The sequence below is a fragment of the Otolemur garnettii genome, unplaced genomic scaffold, assembly GCF_000181295.1.
Source record: "Otolemur garnettii isolate 467f Iridium unplaced genomic scaffold, OtoGar3 scaffold00057, whole genome shotgun sequence".
Taxonomy (NCBI): Eukaryota; Metazoa; Chordata; class Mammalia; order Primates; family Galagidae; genus Otolemur; species Otolemur garnettii.
This window is the reverse complement of record NW_003852452.1, coordinates 11189182-11205786: the sequence shown is the minus strand read 5'-3', so window position 1 is coordinate 11205786 and position 16605 is coordinate 11189182. Positions and strand designations below refer to the sequence as shown.

The window sequence follows — 16605 nt, the reverse complement described above, 5'->3', positions numbered from 1 at the left end:
AAAAAAAAAAAAAAGAACCTACATTTTCTTCATTAAGATACAGGAATGAATCACAAAAGAGACCCAAACAGATTCTTATTTTATAGACAGAAAAGACTTCATGAAGGAGTTGTATTTCAAAGTTGGCCTTAAAAAAGGGATGGCTTTGTATTGATGTTTTCAAAGAAAGAATGAAAGTTATTCCTGGCAAAGTGAGCATTACCAATAAGCAAAGAGGCAGAGAGAAGCCACTGGTCATTTACAGGAAACTTGGAAAATGAGAGTGGTCAGAGCTGGGCACACGGTAGTTAAAAAACTTGGGAGAGCGTCAGGGGTAACCGGCTGGACCACGCTGTCTCTGCTCTTGCATAGGCAATAGGAGACTAAAGCCAGAGAACATTCTGTGATACTGATGCCATGGAAACCATCTGGGCATCATTAGATAATCTATAGAGCTGATTGTATAGTACCCAGGATTTCTAGGACAAGCCAGAAATCCCTACTGGAAGGTGTTCATTACATGCCAACTAAACTGAACTGACACTTGAACATTTGATACAAATCCTTCTAAATTACTCCGTAGCTATTCTATTAGTAGAGCTAAGTTGGGGCTTTTGGGGCTTCAGAATTAAATTCTTGACCTAATATGGATGCGTTTATATCTTTGCTTGGAAAAACAAAGCAAGTAAGCATATATGCGATCTTTTCTTCTACCTTTTTGGAGCCCCTATTATGTGTTATTCCATAAGCTAGGGCTTTCTATTTTTCATCTCTGCTTCTCCTGACAACTCCACAAGGCGGTGGGAGCGTAATTGATGATTTACATGTGATCATTGTGTGGCTCACAGGGGTAAGGAAATTGTCCAAGGTTGCACAGCCAGTAACGAACAAAGCCTGGGTTTGAACCCAGTTTCGTCTCGGTGTTTTGGGATATCATCCCACCTATTCCTGCTGGGGCACACGGCGACCCGTTGGTGTGGGTGTCTGGGAAGGGCTTGTCTCTGAGAGTCCGATGGGAGAATTCTGCCTCACTCCTTTTTTGAGCCTTCCTCCTCCCCTGCCTTGCTTCCCGCCGTCTTCCTGCCTGCGGCCTTTGTATTCAGCAGCGTGCCCATTGCCAATCCATCCTCCAGTCTTCTAGTGATTTCTTTATAATAAAAATACTCCCCCGTTATGCTCCCGATTGCCTATATAATAGAGTCTGTACCCTGTACTTTCCCACACAAAGATGTTATGACGAGAGCCACTGACCTCTGAGTCTCCTCCCAGACCCTTCCAGCCCAGGTTCTGAAACCCTAAACACCTACTGGTTTCCCCGTGTCTATTTTCTGTCTTGGTATCTTTGTCCACACTGTTGTTTTACCCTGGCCGGGATCCTTCTCCACACTTAGACTGTTTGGGGAGCCAGCATAGTCTTCAGTAGCTGACTCAACTTCCCTTCTCGGACACATTTCCCATGCTGTGGTCCTCTGCGCCCCCTTTAGCAGAGGTTGGAAGGATGGGGCTTCTCTGAACTGCTTTTGCATCCTTAAACATCAGGTTGCCACTTAAGTCCTGCCTGGATATTTAATTTCAGTACCCGCTGCGGGGTTCGTATAAGTTTCTCAACAACTACAGACGTCTAACCAAATGACAAAAAGGGCCTTTTGGCCCGAGAATATCTAGATGACACACAAAGAAAAGAATCAGGTGCGCTTTAAGATAAAAACCCTGATTTTTCTGGCCAAAATGTAAAAAAGAACCATCTGTCTCTGCATATACGTAAGAAGTGCAGCTTCGGAATTTCGCTCGCTGGGAAAGAATGTAACTCGCTGACCTTTCTGGCATTTGCAGGACCAGCCTGAAAGGGAAGCTCTTCCCTCTTCTAATGAAAAGACTTCAGGAGCAAAGCCTTGCCCCCATGAAATTGTTCTCTCTCCTTCACCTAGTGAGTGTGGTAGTGTCTCTTTAATTGAAATGAGAAGGGCACAGCCTAGTCTCAGAAGTTCATCTTCAAGGTCACTGAGTGGTGAGCAATGCTGGAGTGAGCAGGGCTATGCCTTGGGTTAAAACAGGTCATGGTAAGGAAGAAGCCGGGCTTCTTGTCCCTCCTGGGCCTACAGCATCAGAAAGAGTCAGGGGTGACGGTCAGGGAAATCTGTTAAAAATGCATATTAGCCTCTGCGTATTTTATGGAAACACTTAACTAGTTTGCTGCATTTTAATAAACTATTTGAAGTATTTTAGTATGAAATATTCATGATGCATCTTTAGGTAATTATTTTATTCTGCATTCATAATGTGTAACAGGGTGCTCTGGGTTTATGTAAAACTTAGAATAAATGACCTTTTCCATAGTCTGATATTCTAGGTAAGATTGAAGGGGAAGGAATATATCTATGCAAGAGAAATTATTAAAAAAAAAAAAAAATACTCCTTCTGCTCTGTGAGCCTTTGAAAAACAAGGTTAAAAAGAACCAGTTCTCCTCCTTGTCCTGTTGTATTTGTTGCCGTCATCATTTCATCCTCCTCCTCATCTTTTTTCACTGAAGATAAGGATTTCTGTAATCATCAAATTTGTAAGTTTTGCTACCTAAGTGTTAATGAAGCTTTAGTTAAATGACTGTATTTCCTATCCTAAATAAGGCAGTATTATTATTGAGTTTGAGTTTATTTGTCTGAGACAGAATTTCACTAGGTTGCCCTCAGTAGAGTGCCGTGGTCTCACAGCAACCTCCAACTCCTGGGCTCAGGCGAGTCTCCTGCCTCAGCCTCCCAAGTAGCTGGGACTACAGGCGCCTGCTACAACGCCTGGCTATTTCTTTGTTGCAATTATTGTTGTTTAGCTGGCCCAGGCTGGGTTTGAACCTGCCAGCCTCGATGCATGTGGCCGACCATAACCACTGTGCTACAGGCACCAAACTTAAATGTTGAGTTTGAATATCTAAGATTACTTTACTATTTACCTATTTTTTACATACATCACAGCAATAAATTTATAAATAATAGAGTTATTATTTTTCTTGTAATTGATAATTATTCAAACCATACCCCTCAACAGAATCCAGTTCCCTTTCTTTTTGGCTAGAATCTTTTTGGCTTAAAAGCCTCATCATAAAGGCTGTTTCATAAACTACAGGCAGACCAGCTGCAACAGAGAACTATAATAATAGGCATTTAGCTACTGTGACAAAATGGACTAAAGGTGACAGCTGAAGAATGAAAACCTAATATTTCAGGAACACAGAGTGTGGTCATTGAAAGAGACATCTATTCACAGTCATCTAGTCCTGCGGTTTCCGAATGCCCGTAATTGGAATCTTTTTTTTTTTTTTGAGACAGAGCCTCAAGCTGTCACCCTGGGTAGAGTGCTGTGGCATCACAGCTCATAGCAACCTCCAACTCCTGGGCTCAAGCGAGTCTCCTGCCTCCGCCTCCCAAGTAGCTGGGACTACAGGCGCCCATCACAACAACCAGCTATTTTTTGGTTGTAGCCATCATTGTTGTTTGACGGGCCTGGGCTGGATTCGAACCCACCAGCTCCAGTGTATGTGGCTGTCACCTTAGCTGCTTGAGCTACAGGCGCCAAGCCTGGAATCATTTTTTAAAATATAAATTACTGGAACCCATCCTGAGATTCTGACTCAGTAAATTTGAGGTGTGGCCTAGGACTATATGATTCTGATTTGTCACTGGGCCCATTTGGAAACCAGTCATCTAGTCTCACGCTCTAATTTCGAGATGAAACCCCCTTGTCAATGCTTTGATAAGGGATAGGCTAATTTTCATCCACTCCAGTGACAGAACAAGATCTTACAAGTTAGATATTTCATTTTTCTTCAAAGACTTCTTAAAAGTTTATGCTTTCAGCAAGCCAAAATCTTCTTCCTTATGATTTCACTTGTTGGTTCTAGTTTTGCCTCATTTAGTCATAGAAATGTGGCGTATCTACTATTCAAGTTTGTGTTTCTTTAGTTACTAGAAAACACTCATTCCTGTGTGCATTAGCCCCTAATTTCTTTTGATTTTGTGTTAAGTAGTTTCTCCATTTTTCTGTTTCATTTTTTAATCATGCATAAGCACTGTATATATTAGGGGTATTAATCTTTTGTCTCATATTATTGTACATATTTTCCCAATTTACAGTTGGTTACCTCCTGGTTTTATATGCGCGTATGAGGGTGTGTGCATATATACTATATATAATCCCAAATCTCTATGGAACATTTTCGTTTTTTTCCTAGCTTCTTGCCACCCAGAAATTTGACAGGCATGACATTTCTAAACAATATCCTACATTAACAAAAATTTTACTAAAACTTTCCAAATCATACACTTCTGTGCAAGCAATATAGCATGCCAAGCTCTAAAGGATATTGACTGTTGACGGGAAATTCCACTCCCTTTGTTCAAATTAATCCTCCCTGGTTTTTATTGTAAGGTGTATTTTTTCTTTGAGTGCCCTGTGTGGTCCTTTTCAAAAAGAGGAAAACATCATTATGCTTCACATTTTTAAGCTTCTGGCAGCCAGAGACTGTTAATTTGCTTGCTTATTTGGAACTCAGGGAAGCTTTTCTTTCTAACTTTCTTTTGTAGCTTAGTAACCAAAACTCAACCTCAGACCTGCCTTTAAATTGTTTTCAACCACCTTCTGAGTTTTGTTCTATCTGTCCCCCTTCCAGGGCCTCTTCGGAAGTGGGAGGAATGAAGTCATTGCGTTGCAGTCCCTGTGGCTGAGGGACACTGCCCATAACTAACCCCACAAGCTACTTTGGTCAGGAAGAGACCTCCCTTAAGCCAGAGATCTAGTCCTCACCAGCTACCAGACCCAGTGTCACTGTGTGTAACGGAAGCTGCGTGTACCCTGCAGAGGAAATGTGATTGCTATTTCAAAAATTAGCTACTTGTATACAGCCAAGCAAACCGTTGAAACCCAGAAGGTTGCGTTAGGCCTAAACTGTTCTGATTGATTGGGCCAAATATAAATATGATTGAGTATGACTAAGCTTTAACCATACAGATGATTACTTTAGTCATTAATATCAAAGGAGATTATAATAACCATATGATTTCACCAAGACCACCATGTTTGCTTTTTATCATAAAATAGACTTGTGTATCCGTGCTTCCTCTTCCTTTGTACAGACGATGCAATCAATTTAAGACATAGGAATTAATTGACTAGGCAGTGAGAAGGATCGGGTAGACAGGGAAAACTCATCCCCTCTCTTTCTGTCTCTCCCCTTTTCCCCTTTCCTGGGGTAACCTACTAAAGTATGAAAGAAGAGAAGGCAACTTGACACCTGCCGGGAGTCACTGGAATAGCAAACAATAGATGCATGGCCTTTCTTACACCAAATCAGGAGTATTTCAGCACAAAATCTGTAAGAAAACAAATGCTAACTGTATATGCCACGTTCTATTTTCCCTGAGTACCCACCTTCAGTCTCTGTATCATAAATGCCCTGGAAAGTATGATATGCTATTTTCCCGATTTCTTCGGGTTTGGCTTATATGGTCTTTCTCTTTAATGTAGGAGATTCAGGGAAAGGGAAAATTAAATGGGTAAATGTGGAACTACCATTCAATTAGTACTTAGACCATGCAAATTGTCAGATAGATAAAATACTCGTGTCTGTCCTTCACTGCCAAACTGTTAAACAAGAAATACAGGAGGTAGCCAGCATAACTTGCCGGAGGACATAAACTCTGTCATTGGATAGGAGTCAATAAACATTCATTGGTGATATTGATCAGCCTCCTGTTGACAGGCTGAGGGAAAGGCTTTCTGCAGGCCTTTGTGCTATTGTTGGGAGGGAAAAAATGTCAGGTAAAAGTTCTAGGTAGTGAGGGAAAAGGTGGGGTGAGAAGATATTTCTATAGGAGAAAAAATATGACTATATTTTATCTGAAGGGGAAAAAATATGACGTTTAAAATGTTGAAGTCTTGGTCTGGCACCTGTGGCTCAAGTGGCTAAGGCGCCAGCCACATATACCTAAGGTGGCAGGTTCGAATCCAGCCCGTGCCCCGCCAAACAACAATGACGGCTGCAACCAAAAAATGGCCAGGCATTGTGGCGGGCACCTGTGGTTCCAGCTACTTGGGAGGCTGAGGCAGGAGACTCGCTTGAGCCCAGGAGTTGGAGGTTGCTGTGAGCTGTGATGCCACAGCACTCTACCCAGGAGGACAGCTTGAGGCTCTTTCTACAAAAAAAAAAAAAAAAAATACAAAGAAAAAATGTTGAAGTCTTAACTCAGTGCCTGTGGCTCAAGCAGCTAAGGTGCCAGCCACATACACCTGAGCTGGCAGGTTCAAATCCAGCCCAGGCCTGCCAAACAGTAATGACAGCTGCAACCAAAAAATAGCCCAGTGTTGTGGCAGGCACCTGAAGTCACAGCTGTTTGCGAGGCTGAGGCACGAGAATCACTTGAGCCCAGGCGACAGCTTGAGGCTCTGTCTCAAAAAAAAAAAGTTGAAGTCTTAATTACCATAGGACCATTTCAAGGCTACCTATTGGTAAACCCAGAGTTTATTATCCCAGTAAACTCTGCTTTGTGGAAGGGCTTTTTGAGAGAAACAGCACTAAATGTTGGCATATTTCTAGCTTTCATATACATTCCTGACTCATTTAAAACCTGAACAATTTTGTACCATAGGATGTGTATTTGTCATTTTTATGGGTTATCCTCTATTGCCATCTAATGAGCTCTAGAAAGGGCCTTTCAGTTGAGAAAGGACCTATCTTATCTCTACCACCACCACCCCCCCTTTTTAAAAACTACTCGTAGTTGGGTGGCACCTGTGGTTCAAAGGAGTCGGGCACCGGCCCATATGCCGGAGGTGGCGGGTTCAAACCCAGCCCTGGCCAAAAACTGCAAAAAAAACTACTTGTAGTCCTTAGGTCACCTCCCTTGAGGTGACAGCCATCGTTTTGCCGCACCTTGCTCTGTGTTCATGGTAACTCTGTGCCTCTCTAGGTTTGCTGTGGAATTTGTCCTCAAATGACAAGCTTAAGAATCTCATGATCACAGAAGCCTTGCTCACACTGACTGAGCAGGTCATCATCCCCTACTCGGGCTGGCCTGAAGGAGACTACCCCAAAGCCAACGGTTTGCTGGACTATGATATATTCTACAACGTCACCGGATGCCTGAGGTAAGGCCACTCAGTTCCTCGCCCAGGTAGAAGACGTCATCAGAATTAGGTAGCCCCAGAGAAGTGAGGATATATGCTGCCTTTTTTTGATCCTTCCTCTAAGTTACACAGTTCATTTCTGGAGAGACTCTTGTTTGGACAGTAACTGAGAGAATTTATTATGATAAGTTATTTACTTTTATCTCCACCCTTAATCACACAGTGTCAAGCATTATGTTAACTAGGGAGAGTTGCATAGAGGCAAATAAGAAAATCCTAGGCTGGGTACGGTGGCTCATGCCTATATAATCCTACAACTCTGGAAGGCCCAGGCGGGTGGATTGCCTTGAGCTCATGGGTTCGAGACCTGCTGAGCAAGAGCAAGACCCCCGTTTCTAAAGATAGCTGGGTGTTGTGGTGGGCACCTGTAGTCCCACCTACTCAGGAGGCTGAGATAAGAGAATCACTTGAGCCCAGGAGTTTGGGGCTGCTGTGAGCTATGATGCCACAGTACTCTACCCGGGGGTGACAAAGTAAGACTTTGTCTCAGAAATACAAAAAGAGTTAGGGTGCCAGCCACATATACGGGGGCTGGCAGGGTTGAACCCGGCCAGGGCCTGCTAAACAACAGTGACAACTACAGCAACGAAATAGCTGGGCCTTGTGGTGATGAGCACCTGTCGTCCCAGCTACTTGGGAGGCTGAGGCAAGAGAATCGCTCAAGCCCAAGAGTTGGAGGTTGCTGTGAGCTATGATGTCACTGCACTCTACTAAGAGTGACAAAGTGAGACTGTGTCTCAAAAAAAAAAAAGAAAAGAAAAGAAAATCCTTAAGGAATATTTCATCTAGCAAAGAACACACATGGGCAAATGAAGTAGAGTACAGCTATGAGTAAATGTGTCAGAGCAGTGGTTCTCCAAGCTTGGCCACTGGGCCAGTGTTGTCAGCATCACCCGGAACTTGTTAGAATTCTCAGGCCCCAGCCCAGACCTGCCAAATCAGAAACTGTCAGGGCGGGCCCAGCAATCTAGTTTTAACAAGCCCTCAAGGTGATTATGTTGGCCCCTGAAGTCTAAGAACTGGGATGTCAGAGGTTCAAGTGCAGCGCTGCGGAAACGCAGAACAAAGGGCTATTCATGTGGCAGGGCAGGGGAGACCAGGAAGGCGCTAGAGAAGAGGTGCCAAGGGCACTGGGCCCGCCAGCTGCTTGGTAGTCAGAAGGGCTCTAAAGGCGAAGACCATTTGGTGTCTCTGTGGTGGCTTCTACTGCCTTGTCATGTTAAACAGAGTTCTTAATACAGCGGATGTATCAATCAGGACCCTTTCTCTTGAAAATGGCAGAATTTAACCTCACTGAAACCAAATAGGGACTCATCCACCCACGAGTCTGAGAGGTTGAAGGTCACTTGGGGAAATGGAGGAAGTGTACCCTGGCCTCAGTCCCTCCCTAGGACAGAAGTTCAGCATCCTAGGACTCACTCTTGTTCTAGTTTTATCTGTTTTCTGCTCTCCCGTTTTGCATGTCGGGCTCATTCTCTACAAATGCAAACTAGCCTTATCTTCCGGGCAGATGATCGCAGGCAGCTCTTGCTTAGCCACACACAGAAAAAGTGCACCTCTTTCTTCAAATGATGGTGCCAATCTCAGGAAGGGTCGTTCCTGGCCCTGCTTCGAAAGGTATATACGATTTGAGTCCCTGTTACCTGGATTGGCCGAGCCTAGATCAGATACCTGCTTTATAGCCAGAATGGAAAGGTCTGTTCTAAAGAGGGGTAGAAATCCTTGCAAACAGAACAAAAATGGAAGGTGCCTTGGTGCATCACAGCACGCACACCCTTTACAGTCTGTCCACAACCGTCTTTGCCCCCTTTTTTCCCGTGACCTGCCTCATACCCACGAAAGTACTTGCCTTGCCTTCGATGTCATAGGCACTTCCATGTAGTCAGAGGCTTCATTTAATTTTATTTGCCTGGTAAACATTTTCTATTATCAGCCTGTTGAATATTTAATCTCCTAATTGTTTAACATCAAAGATAAAGTTCACCTTTTCTGTGAAACACTGTCCTGATTCTTCAGCAAAAAAGCATTGCTTCTTCCTAAGGGCTCAAATAGCATTTTATGGGCAAATCACCATTGTTGCGGGTTTTATCACCTTGCTCGGTTATGATGAGTTGTTTACACAGCTTTGCTGCTGGATTGGGAGCGCCTTTAAAGCTAGGTCCCTGCGTTAAAAAAAAAAAAACCTTTAGGCTCAGCAACCGAAGCACAGTGGTTATGGTACTGCCACATAGACCAAGGCTGGCGGGTTCGAACCCAGCCTGGGCCAGCTAAACAACGAGGACAACTGCAACAAAAATCAGCTGGGCGTTGTGGCAGGCACCTGTAGTTCCAGCTATTTGGGAGGCTGAGGCAGGAGAATCGCTTAAGCACAAGAATCTGAGATTGCTGTGAGCTGCGATGCCATGGCACTCCACTGAGGGCAACATAATGAGATTCTGTCTCCAAAAAAAAAAATCTTTAATCTTCAACACCTAGGAAAGTTTCTGGCACATAGTAAGTAAGCCTAAAGTATATGAATGAAATGATTAAGTGAATGAGTGAGCAAACAGAAATACATGGTGAATTAGTGAATAACCAAGTCTGGTCAGAGTATGGAGTTGGGGGTAGAAAATAATCCAACAGGAATGGGAAGCATAGGCTAAGGCCAGATTGTGGGGCCACGTTAGAGAGTTAATTTTTTTTTCCTCTAAGCAAAATTAACTAGCGTGGAGGACAGAAATCTAGTAAATTTTGTGTGAAAAATAAGGCACGTGTCAACAAGAAAGCTGTAAAGGGGAAAACCCAAAGGCAAAGGTGTCAGTTACACGTCGTCCCACAGGCCCCCCCTTAAATCAAGGAGTAGAAGATATGCATAGTTTGACTGAAGCAATGCCCTGGTTGGCACATATTTTCAGAACATGTAATAGCTGAGTACCCTCATTCAGCCAGTCAATGACACCATTCCAAACTGTTTCCAAAACAATCCAAACGGCTCATTTGAACTGCTTCCAAAAGCAGAATATAGCAGAGATCTGGGAAATCACATGCCATAGTGTATATGCTTACTAAACTACCCATTCTTATTTCATCTGTATATCTAATTTGTAACAACAGTAGCTCACATTTATTGTTATTATAGTCCAGAAACGGTTCTAAATGCTTTATGAGGATTTTCTCAGTTTATTCTCAGCATCAGCCTTTATCAAGTAGATTTTCCCCATTTTGTAGGTGAGGAAACTGGCCCAAAAGGTTAAATGATTTTTTTCCCAGAGTCATGTAGCTAGCAATGGATGGAGCTGGAATTCAGATCCGGGAACTCTGTCTTCAAAGCCAAAGCTCCTCATTTAATCAGCATGTACATGAATGTCTTGTCACGTGTCCCCAGACCAGGTTCGTGTGGGTGAAACCTCTGTTCTTCACTGTCTGCCAGCGTCAGAGGTGTCAGATAAACCAGTCTAGAACCGTATTCATTCCTCCTTCTGGGCACTGCACCTACATCCCAGTGCTTTTGTTCTGGAACTTCTGTATATGTAGAGCTCTCTGCCACATTTCTATAATCAGAGAAGATACAAAAAAAGCAGCATATGACTGAACTGGGACGTCTTTCTGAAACAAGAGATGGCAATGCAAACGACTTCAGGCGAGAGGTCACAATGTGTACAAAGGCCACCAGGTGAATATACAGAATGGAAGACAAGAACTACAGTTAAATAGTGTCCATTTCCAAAGTATTAAGGGAGTACAAGTATTTTAGGTTACATGGATCCGATCACTTTTGTCATGCTCGAGGTCCAGCTATAGGTGAGACTGCCCCCCACGTGGTATTCATTGTACACATCAGGGAGATGTTTGCCCCCCCCCCCACCGTTAGTTTCCACTGAGTTTTACTTTCCTCTGTGTACATGTGTCCTTGTTGGTTAGTGCCTGTTTAATAGTGAGTACATGTGGTGCTTGTTTCTCCACTGTTGAGAAACTAAAAACTTTTATTTATGTATTTATTTAGTTTTTGAGACAGAATCTCACTTCGTCACCCTCAATAGAGTGCCATGGAGTCTTAGCTCACAGCAACCTCTAAATCTTAGGCTCAAGCAATTCTTTTGCCTGAGCCTCCCAAGTAGCCGGGACTACAGGTGCCCGCCACAACGCCCGGCTATTTTTGGAGATGAGGTCTCACTCGTGTTCAGGCTGGTCTCGAACTCCTGAGCTGAGGCAGTCCACCTTCTTCAGACTCCTAAAAACTTTTTTTAAAATATGTCAACAAACTCGTAACACTCAATCTTAGCTGAATAAAAAGATCATAAATGGCAGCAAATGTCTTAATTGCTACAGATGGATTTGAGGTAGTTTCCCTCTTTGTGCGTTCAGAGCCAGCAGTGAGCTGAACTGGCAACGTGAACAGTGTCGTGTTTTTGACCTTCAAATGTTCCACTTGGACTATTGCAGTGAATTCTTTCCATCTACTTTGTTGAAAGCCTTTTGTATCCACCAGGGACTTTCCCCCTTGACTAGAGTTGACATTGCGATCATTTCTGGTCTGCGTATGGCAATGGTGCGGAGCGAATCTGTTCTGCAGGTTAAATGTTTGCTTTAGTAATAAACTTGTGGCAGCGATGCCAGTTCTGCCCACCTGGGGCTGCTACAGCAAGATGAGATTCACATAGGAGAACAGGTACAGCTTATCCTTCAACAAAGCCAAAATCAGCAGGTGCACCATCTTCGCCAGGTGGCAGATCATTTATCTACAGGATTAGCATCTGCCTGCAACAGCGTTTACCTTGGCCCTGGGTGGTTTCTTTAGGGACCTTAGCAGTGTCATACTTCTCGTACGTCCCACTGAAAGATGATGAAAATTTTGTCATTGAGTTGACAGTGTTCTTATGCAAGTTTCAATTTTTTTCTTAAAGAATATTATACTAGTGTCATGAGTAATACAATCCAAGTGAGGAGAGGAAAAACCACTTGTATGCTCTAGCACGTCCTACAAGTAAGAATGATTGTTGGAATCTCATCCTAACTCTCTAGTCAGTGACATGATGTTAGGAGCTTGAAACCAGCCATGATGGAAGTGTTTTCACTAAGAAATTAGCAAATGCAAGCCAGGCTGTGGGCACCAGGAGTCTCAGCTACCTGTGTGAATCTGAGGCAGGGGGATTGCTTGAACCCAGTAGTCCAGCCTGAATTGCATAGTGAGACTGTCTCTAAAAAAAGAAAGAAGGAAGAAATTGGCCAACGGTACAAATCAGGTATCTCCCCTTACCTCCAGCCCCGGAAGACTACTCGGTGAACACTTACCAGCACGCCACTAGCACTGAATTTCCGTTAGTCGATTACTCTAACATCAAAATGTAGCTAATTAGGGTATAGGCATATTTCTCCACAAACATCCCTCTTCAAAGCAGAAATAATTGGTTTAACCGTTTTCTTGGAAGCTGGTATGGAACTTCAGCAGCTTTCTTGCTTTCTTTGAGTGGGGAAATCCTGCTAAAATGTCCCATTCTTTGTTTCAAAATTATCTTTATTTACTTGGAGTTAGAAATGGAACTTAATGAAAATATCCATTGTAATTACCACAATACGCTTCCAGGTATTTTGAATCCCCAAAGATTTATGTGACAATCTTGGAAATTACTGAAAAAGAAATACCTGTCCTATCTTTGAATCTATAGCTGGCGCGCACACATACCAATTTGGAGCCCTTTTCTTCTCATTTCTTATGAATTCCTACCATGGTTCACAGTACCAGTTCCTTGGGAAGTGGTGCGGCCTGATCTTTAAATCTGTGTGTTCTGCATCTCTGATCGGAAAAGCTTCAAATGTAGCGTAATTAAACATGATGGGTTTTGTTAGGAATGAGTCTAAAATTTCTGGCAAAGATTTATCATTTTTTTCTCCGTCCATTTCTCATACTTTCTTTCCTCCCCTTCATTTCTTTCCTCCTTCCTTCCTTTTCTTTCTTCTCCGCTTTTCTCCCTACTTTTCTGTCTTCTCTGAAAGGATAAAAGGGGAGTAAGAGGCAGAAGCAAGTTAGAGATAAGAATGAAAATGCCCAGGCACTTACGTGTGTGACCGTGTAAGACCATGAGAAATGGTTGGGGCTCTGTCTTGCCCCAAGAGCAGTGAGAGTCACTGTTTTAGAAAACTCTTCAGGCCAAACACAAACCAGTCTGGGCAGCCAGCAGTCTCATCCTTTAGGTGAAGAATTAAGCGCCAGAGACTCTTAGGATTATAGAACCGGTTATCTGGAATTTGAAAATGGCAACTAGTCTGGCCTTCTTGAGATTTTTAGCACTGATCTGCCTTTACTCTTGCTGTTATGCAACCCTGTGGGCATTCCTTGAGTGTTTATTGAAGGCCTGGCCCCACCCAAACCACTGTTTAAATTTCTGAGAGTTCAAAGGAGAATAGGACCTACCTTTGCCCTAGAGGAACTCAGGGTTCAGTGGAGGAAATAGGCCCCTGAAGCGATAAGGACCTCAAATTCTGTAAGAAAAGTGAGAGAGGTAGGAATAGACTGTGGAGGTGTTGAGTTGTTTGCCTGGGGAGGCAGGAAATGGTTCTGGGGAAAGTCACCCTTAAGGAGCTATTAACAGATGAGTAGGTGTTTGAAGGTCTCTATCAGTGGTGGCTCATTGTTCTATCATGATTTCATCTCCATCATTTTAAAGTCCTTTAGTCATGTTCAAAGTATGCATTTGAGGCTGGGTGCGGCAGCTCACACCTGTAATCCTAGCACTTTGGGAGGCTGAGGCGGGAGGATTACTTGAAGCCAGGAGTTGGAGACTGGCCTGAGTAAGAGCAAGACCCCATCTCTACAAAAAATAGAAAAAAAATAGCCAGGTGAGGTGGCATATGCCTGAGGCAGGAGAATCACTTGAATGATTTTGAGGTTGCAGTGAGTTGCACTGGGTGACAGAGCAAGACTCTGTCTCAAAAAAGAAAAAAAAAAAAGAATTCATGAAGCCTAGAAAAGTCATTAACTATTTATTATAGAAAAGTCCTATAAAATTGCCACTTTAATCTTACTGACACAATCTGTTTCTGAACTGTGAAGGCTATTACAGAATTTATCATGACACATTATAAAACATAAATTCCTTTTTTGCATTTGTATTTTATGCCACTTAAAGAGGAAAAACAGTTGGTAATGCATTTCTCCTAAAAAATGACTTAAACTTCACTTTTTACCGTGAGTCATTGTGTAGTAAACATGTTTTGATAATTATATGATATCCTTTTATATTCTAAAATTTATAACTCTCTTTTTTTTGTTGTTTGTTTTTGAGACAAGAGTCTCAGTACGTCACCCTTGGTAGAGTGCTGTGCCATCACAGCTCACAACAACCTCAAACTCTTGGGCTTAAGCAATTCTCTTGCCTCAGCCTCCCAAGTAGCTGGGACTACAGGCGCCCACCGCAATGCCCAGCTATTTTTGGTTGCATTTATCATTGTTGTTTAGCTAGCCTGGGCTGGGTTCGAACCTGCCAGCCTTGGTATATGTGGCCAGCGCTATAACCACTGTGCTACAGACGCTAAGCCATAAACTTTATAACTGTCTTGGCTCAGTGCCTGTAGCTCAGCAGCTAGGGCGCCAGCCACATACACTGGAGCTGGCAGGTTCAAATCCAGCCCAGGCCTGCCAAACAACAATGACAACTACAACCAAAAAATAGCCAGGTGCTATGGAGGATGCCTGTAGTCCCAGCTACTTGGGAGGCTGAGGCAAGAGAATTGCTTAAGCTCAAGAGTTTGAGGTTGCTGTGAGCTGTGATAGCACAGCACTCTACCCAGGGCAACATAGTGAGATTATGTCTCAAAAAATAAAAAAAATTTATAACTGTCTTAGAAGAAATTTTCATTGTCACTTATCACTGGTACTCCAGCTAAGGTGGGGAGGGAGCAGAGGAAGCAAACTGTACCTTTAGAAAGAGAGGCTATCACTGTCAGTTTGTCCCTAATTAGCCAAAGGTCAAGGGCATGTTTCTTTGGAATATCACTCTAAGGAAAAATATGTTGTCATGTAAATTTTTAATATATCGAATTATATTGATCTTCTCCAGCACACACATATACAAATATAATTAATTTAATTTTTTATGTCTGTCTGAATACTAAACTTCAGAAATTCACTGCATCTACATTTTTTAAATTATGCATTTTCATTCTATCCCTTATCCTGAATACGTATGACAGAAAAGGACTTACTTGGTCTAGCCTTGTACATAATCCCAGATAGTTTGGAAGATACTTAATTAAATGAGGGTCTGATTTTTTTTCTTGATTATCGAATAACTACTTTTTTTTTTCTTCTTTTTTTGAGACACAGTCTTACTCTGTTACCTCAGGCTAGAATGCCATGGTATCAGCCTAGCTCACAGCAACCTCAAAGTTCTGGGTTCAGACGATCTTCCTGCCTCAGACTCCTAAGCATCTGGGACTACAGGCACCAGCTATAGCGCCAGGCTGATTTTTCTATTTTTAGTAGAGGCTCAGCCTGGTCTTGAACTCCTGAGCTCAAGGGATCCTCCTACCGTGGTCTCCCAGAGTAGTCCCAGGATTACAGGGGTGAGCCACCTCTCAAGGCCTATCTTTTCTTTTCTGTACAACTATAGGACCCGAAACAGACCAGAAGTTACTTTTTAACACCGTAATCTAAGTGCAGTTATTTGAGGCAAGTAATTTACCATAAAACTTGACAGAACTATCTAGATAGTTCAACTGGAGACTGACTTTTCGAAATAGAAAGGCGATTGAATCATCAACTTCAACCTCAGTTATTTAGCTAATTACTTAAACTCTTCATATTTTATATATAAACATAAGCAGTATGAAGTTCATAAATAATGGAATTGGCATTACTTCTAATATAATTATACCATCAGTCATAACCACATTTTATTTTGGTTATTTTAGATAGACAAACAAGTATGTGGTATAATGAATTAAATTACCATGTAAATTTTTTTAGTAACTAATAGAAAAGGTATAAACAATACTTAATGGGTAAATAAGATCCTGGGGTTTTTTTGTTTTGTTCTGTTTTGTTTTGGAGACAGAGTCTCAAGCTGTCGCCCTGGGTAGAGTGCCATGGCATCACAGCTCAAAGCAACCTCTAACTCTTGGGCTTAAGCAATTCTCTTGCCTCAGCCTCCCAAATAGCTGGTATTATAGGTGCCCTCCATGATGCCCAGCTATTTTTTTATTGTAGTTGTCGTTGTTGTTTTGGCGGGCTTGGGCTGGATTCAAACCCACCAGGTTTGATGTATGTGGCTGGCACCTTAGCCACTTAAGCTATAGGCACTGAGCCAAGATCTTGGTTTTTAAAATTTTTTTTTCATTATAAACTTTGGTGGGGGGAGTTAAATCACTATTTTAAAGTCTCTCAACAAGTCAAAACAAATATGGCCATGCTTACATAGCCATTCTTCTCTGGTGTCCGTGAACCCACTTTTTAAGAGTCAGTGTATCAGCTTGCC

General features: G+C 42.6%; 1 protein-coding gene across 1 annotated transcript in view; it reads left to right on the top strand.

Moving 5' to 3' along the window:
• PKP2 (plakophilin 2) overlaps positions 1-16605 on the top strand; it is an 89692-nt gene that overhangs the window by 46284 nt on the left and 26803 nt on the right. The window contains exon 6 of the mRNA XM_003792490.2: positions 6937-7114. Coding sequence (XP_003792538.1) covers positions 6937-7114 — 178 coding nt within the window. The remainder of the gene's footprint in view (positions 1-6936; positions 7115-16605) is intronic.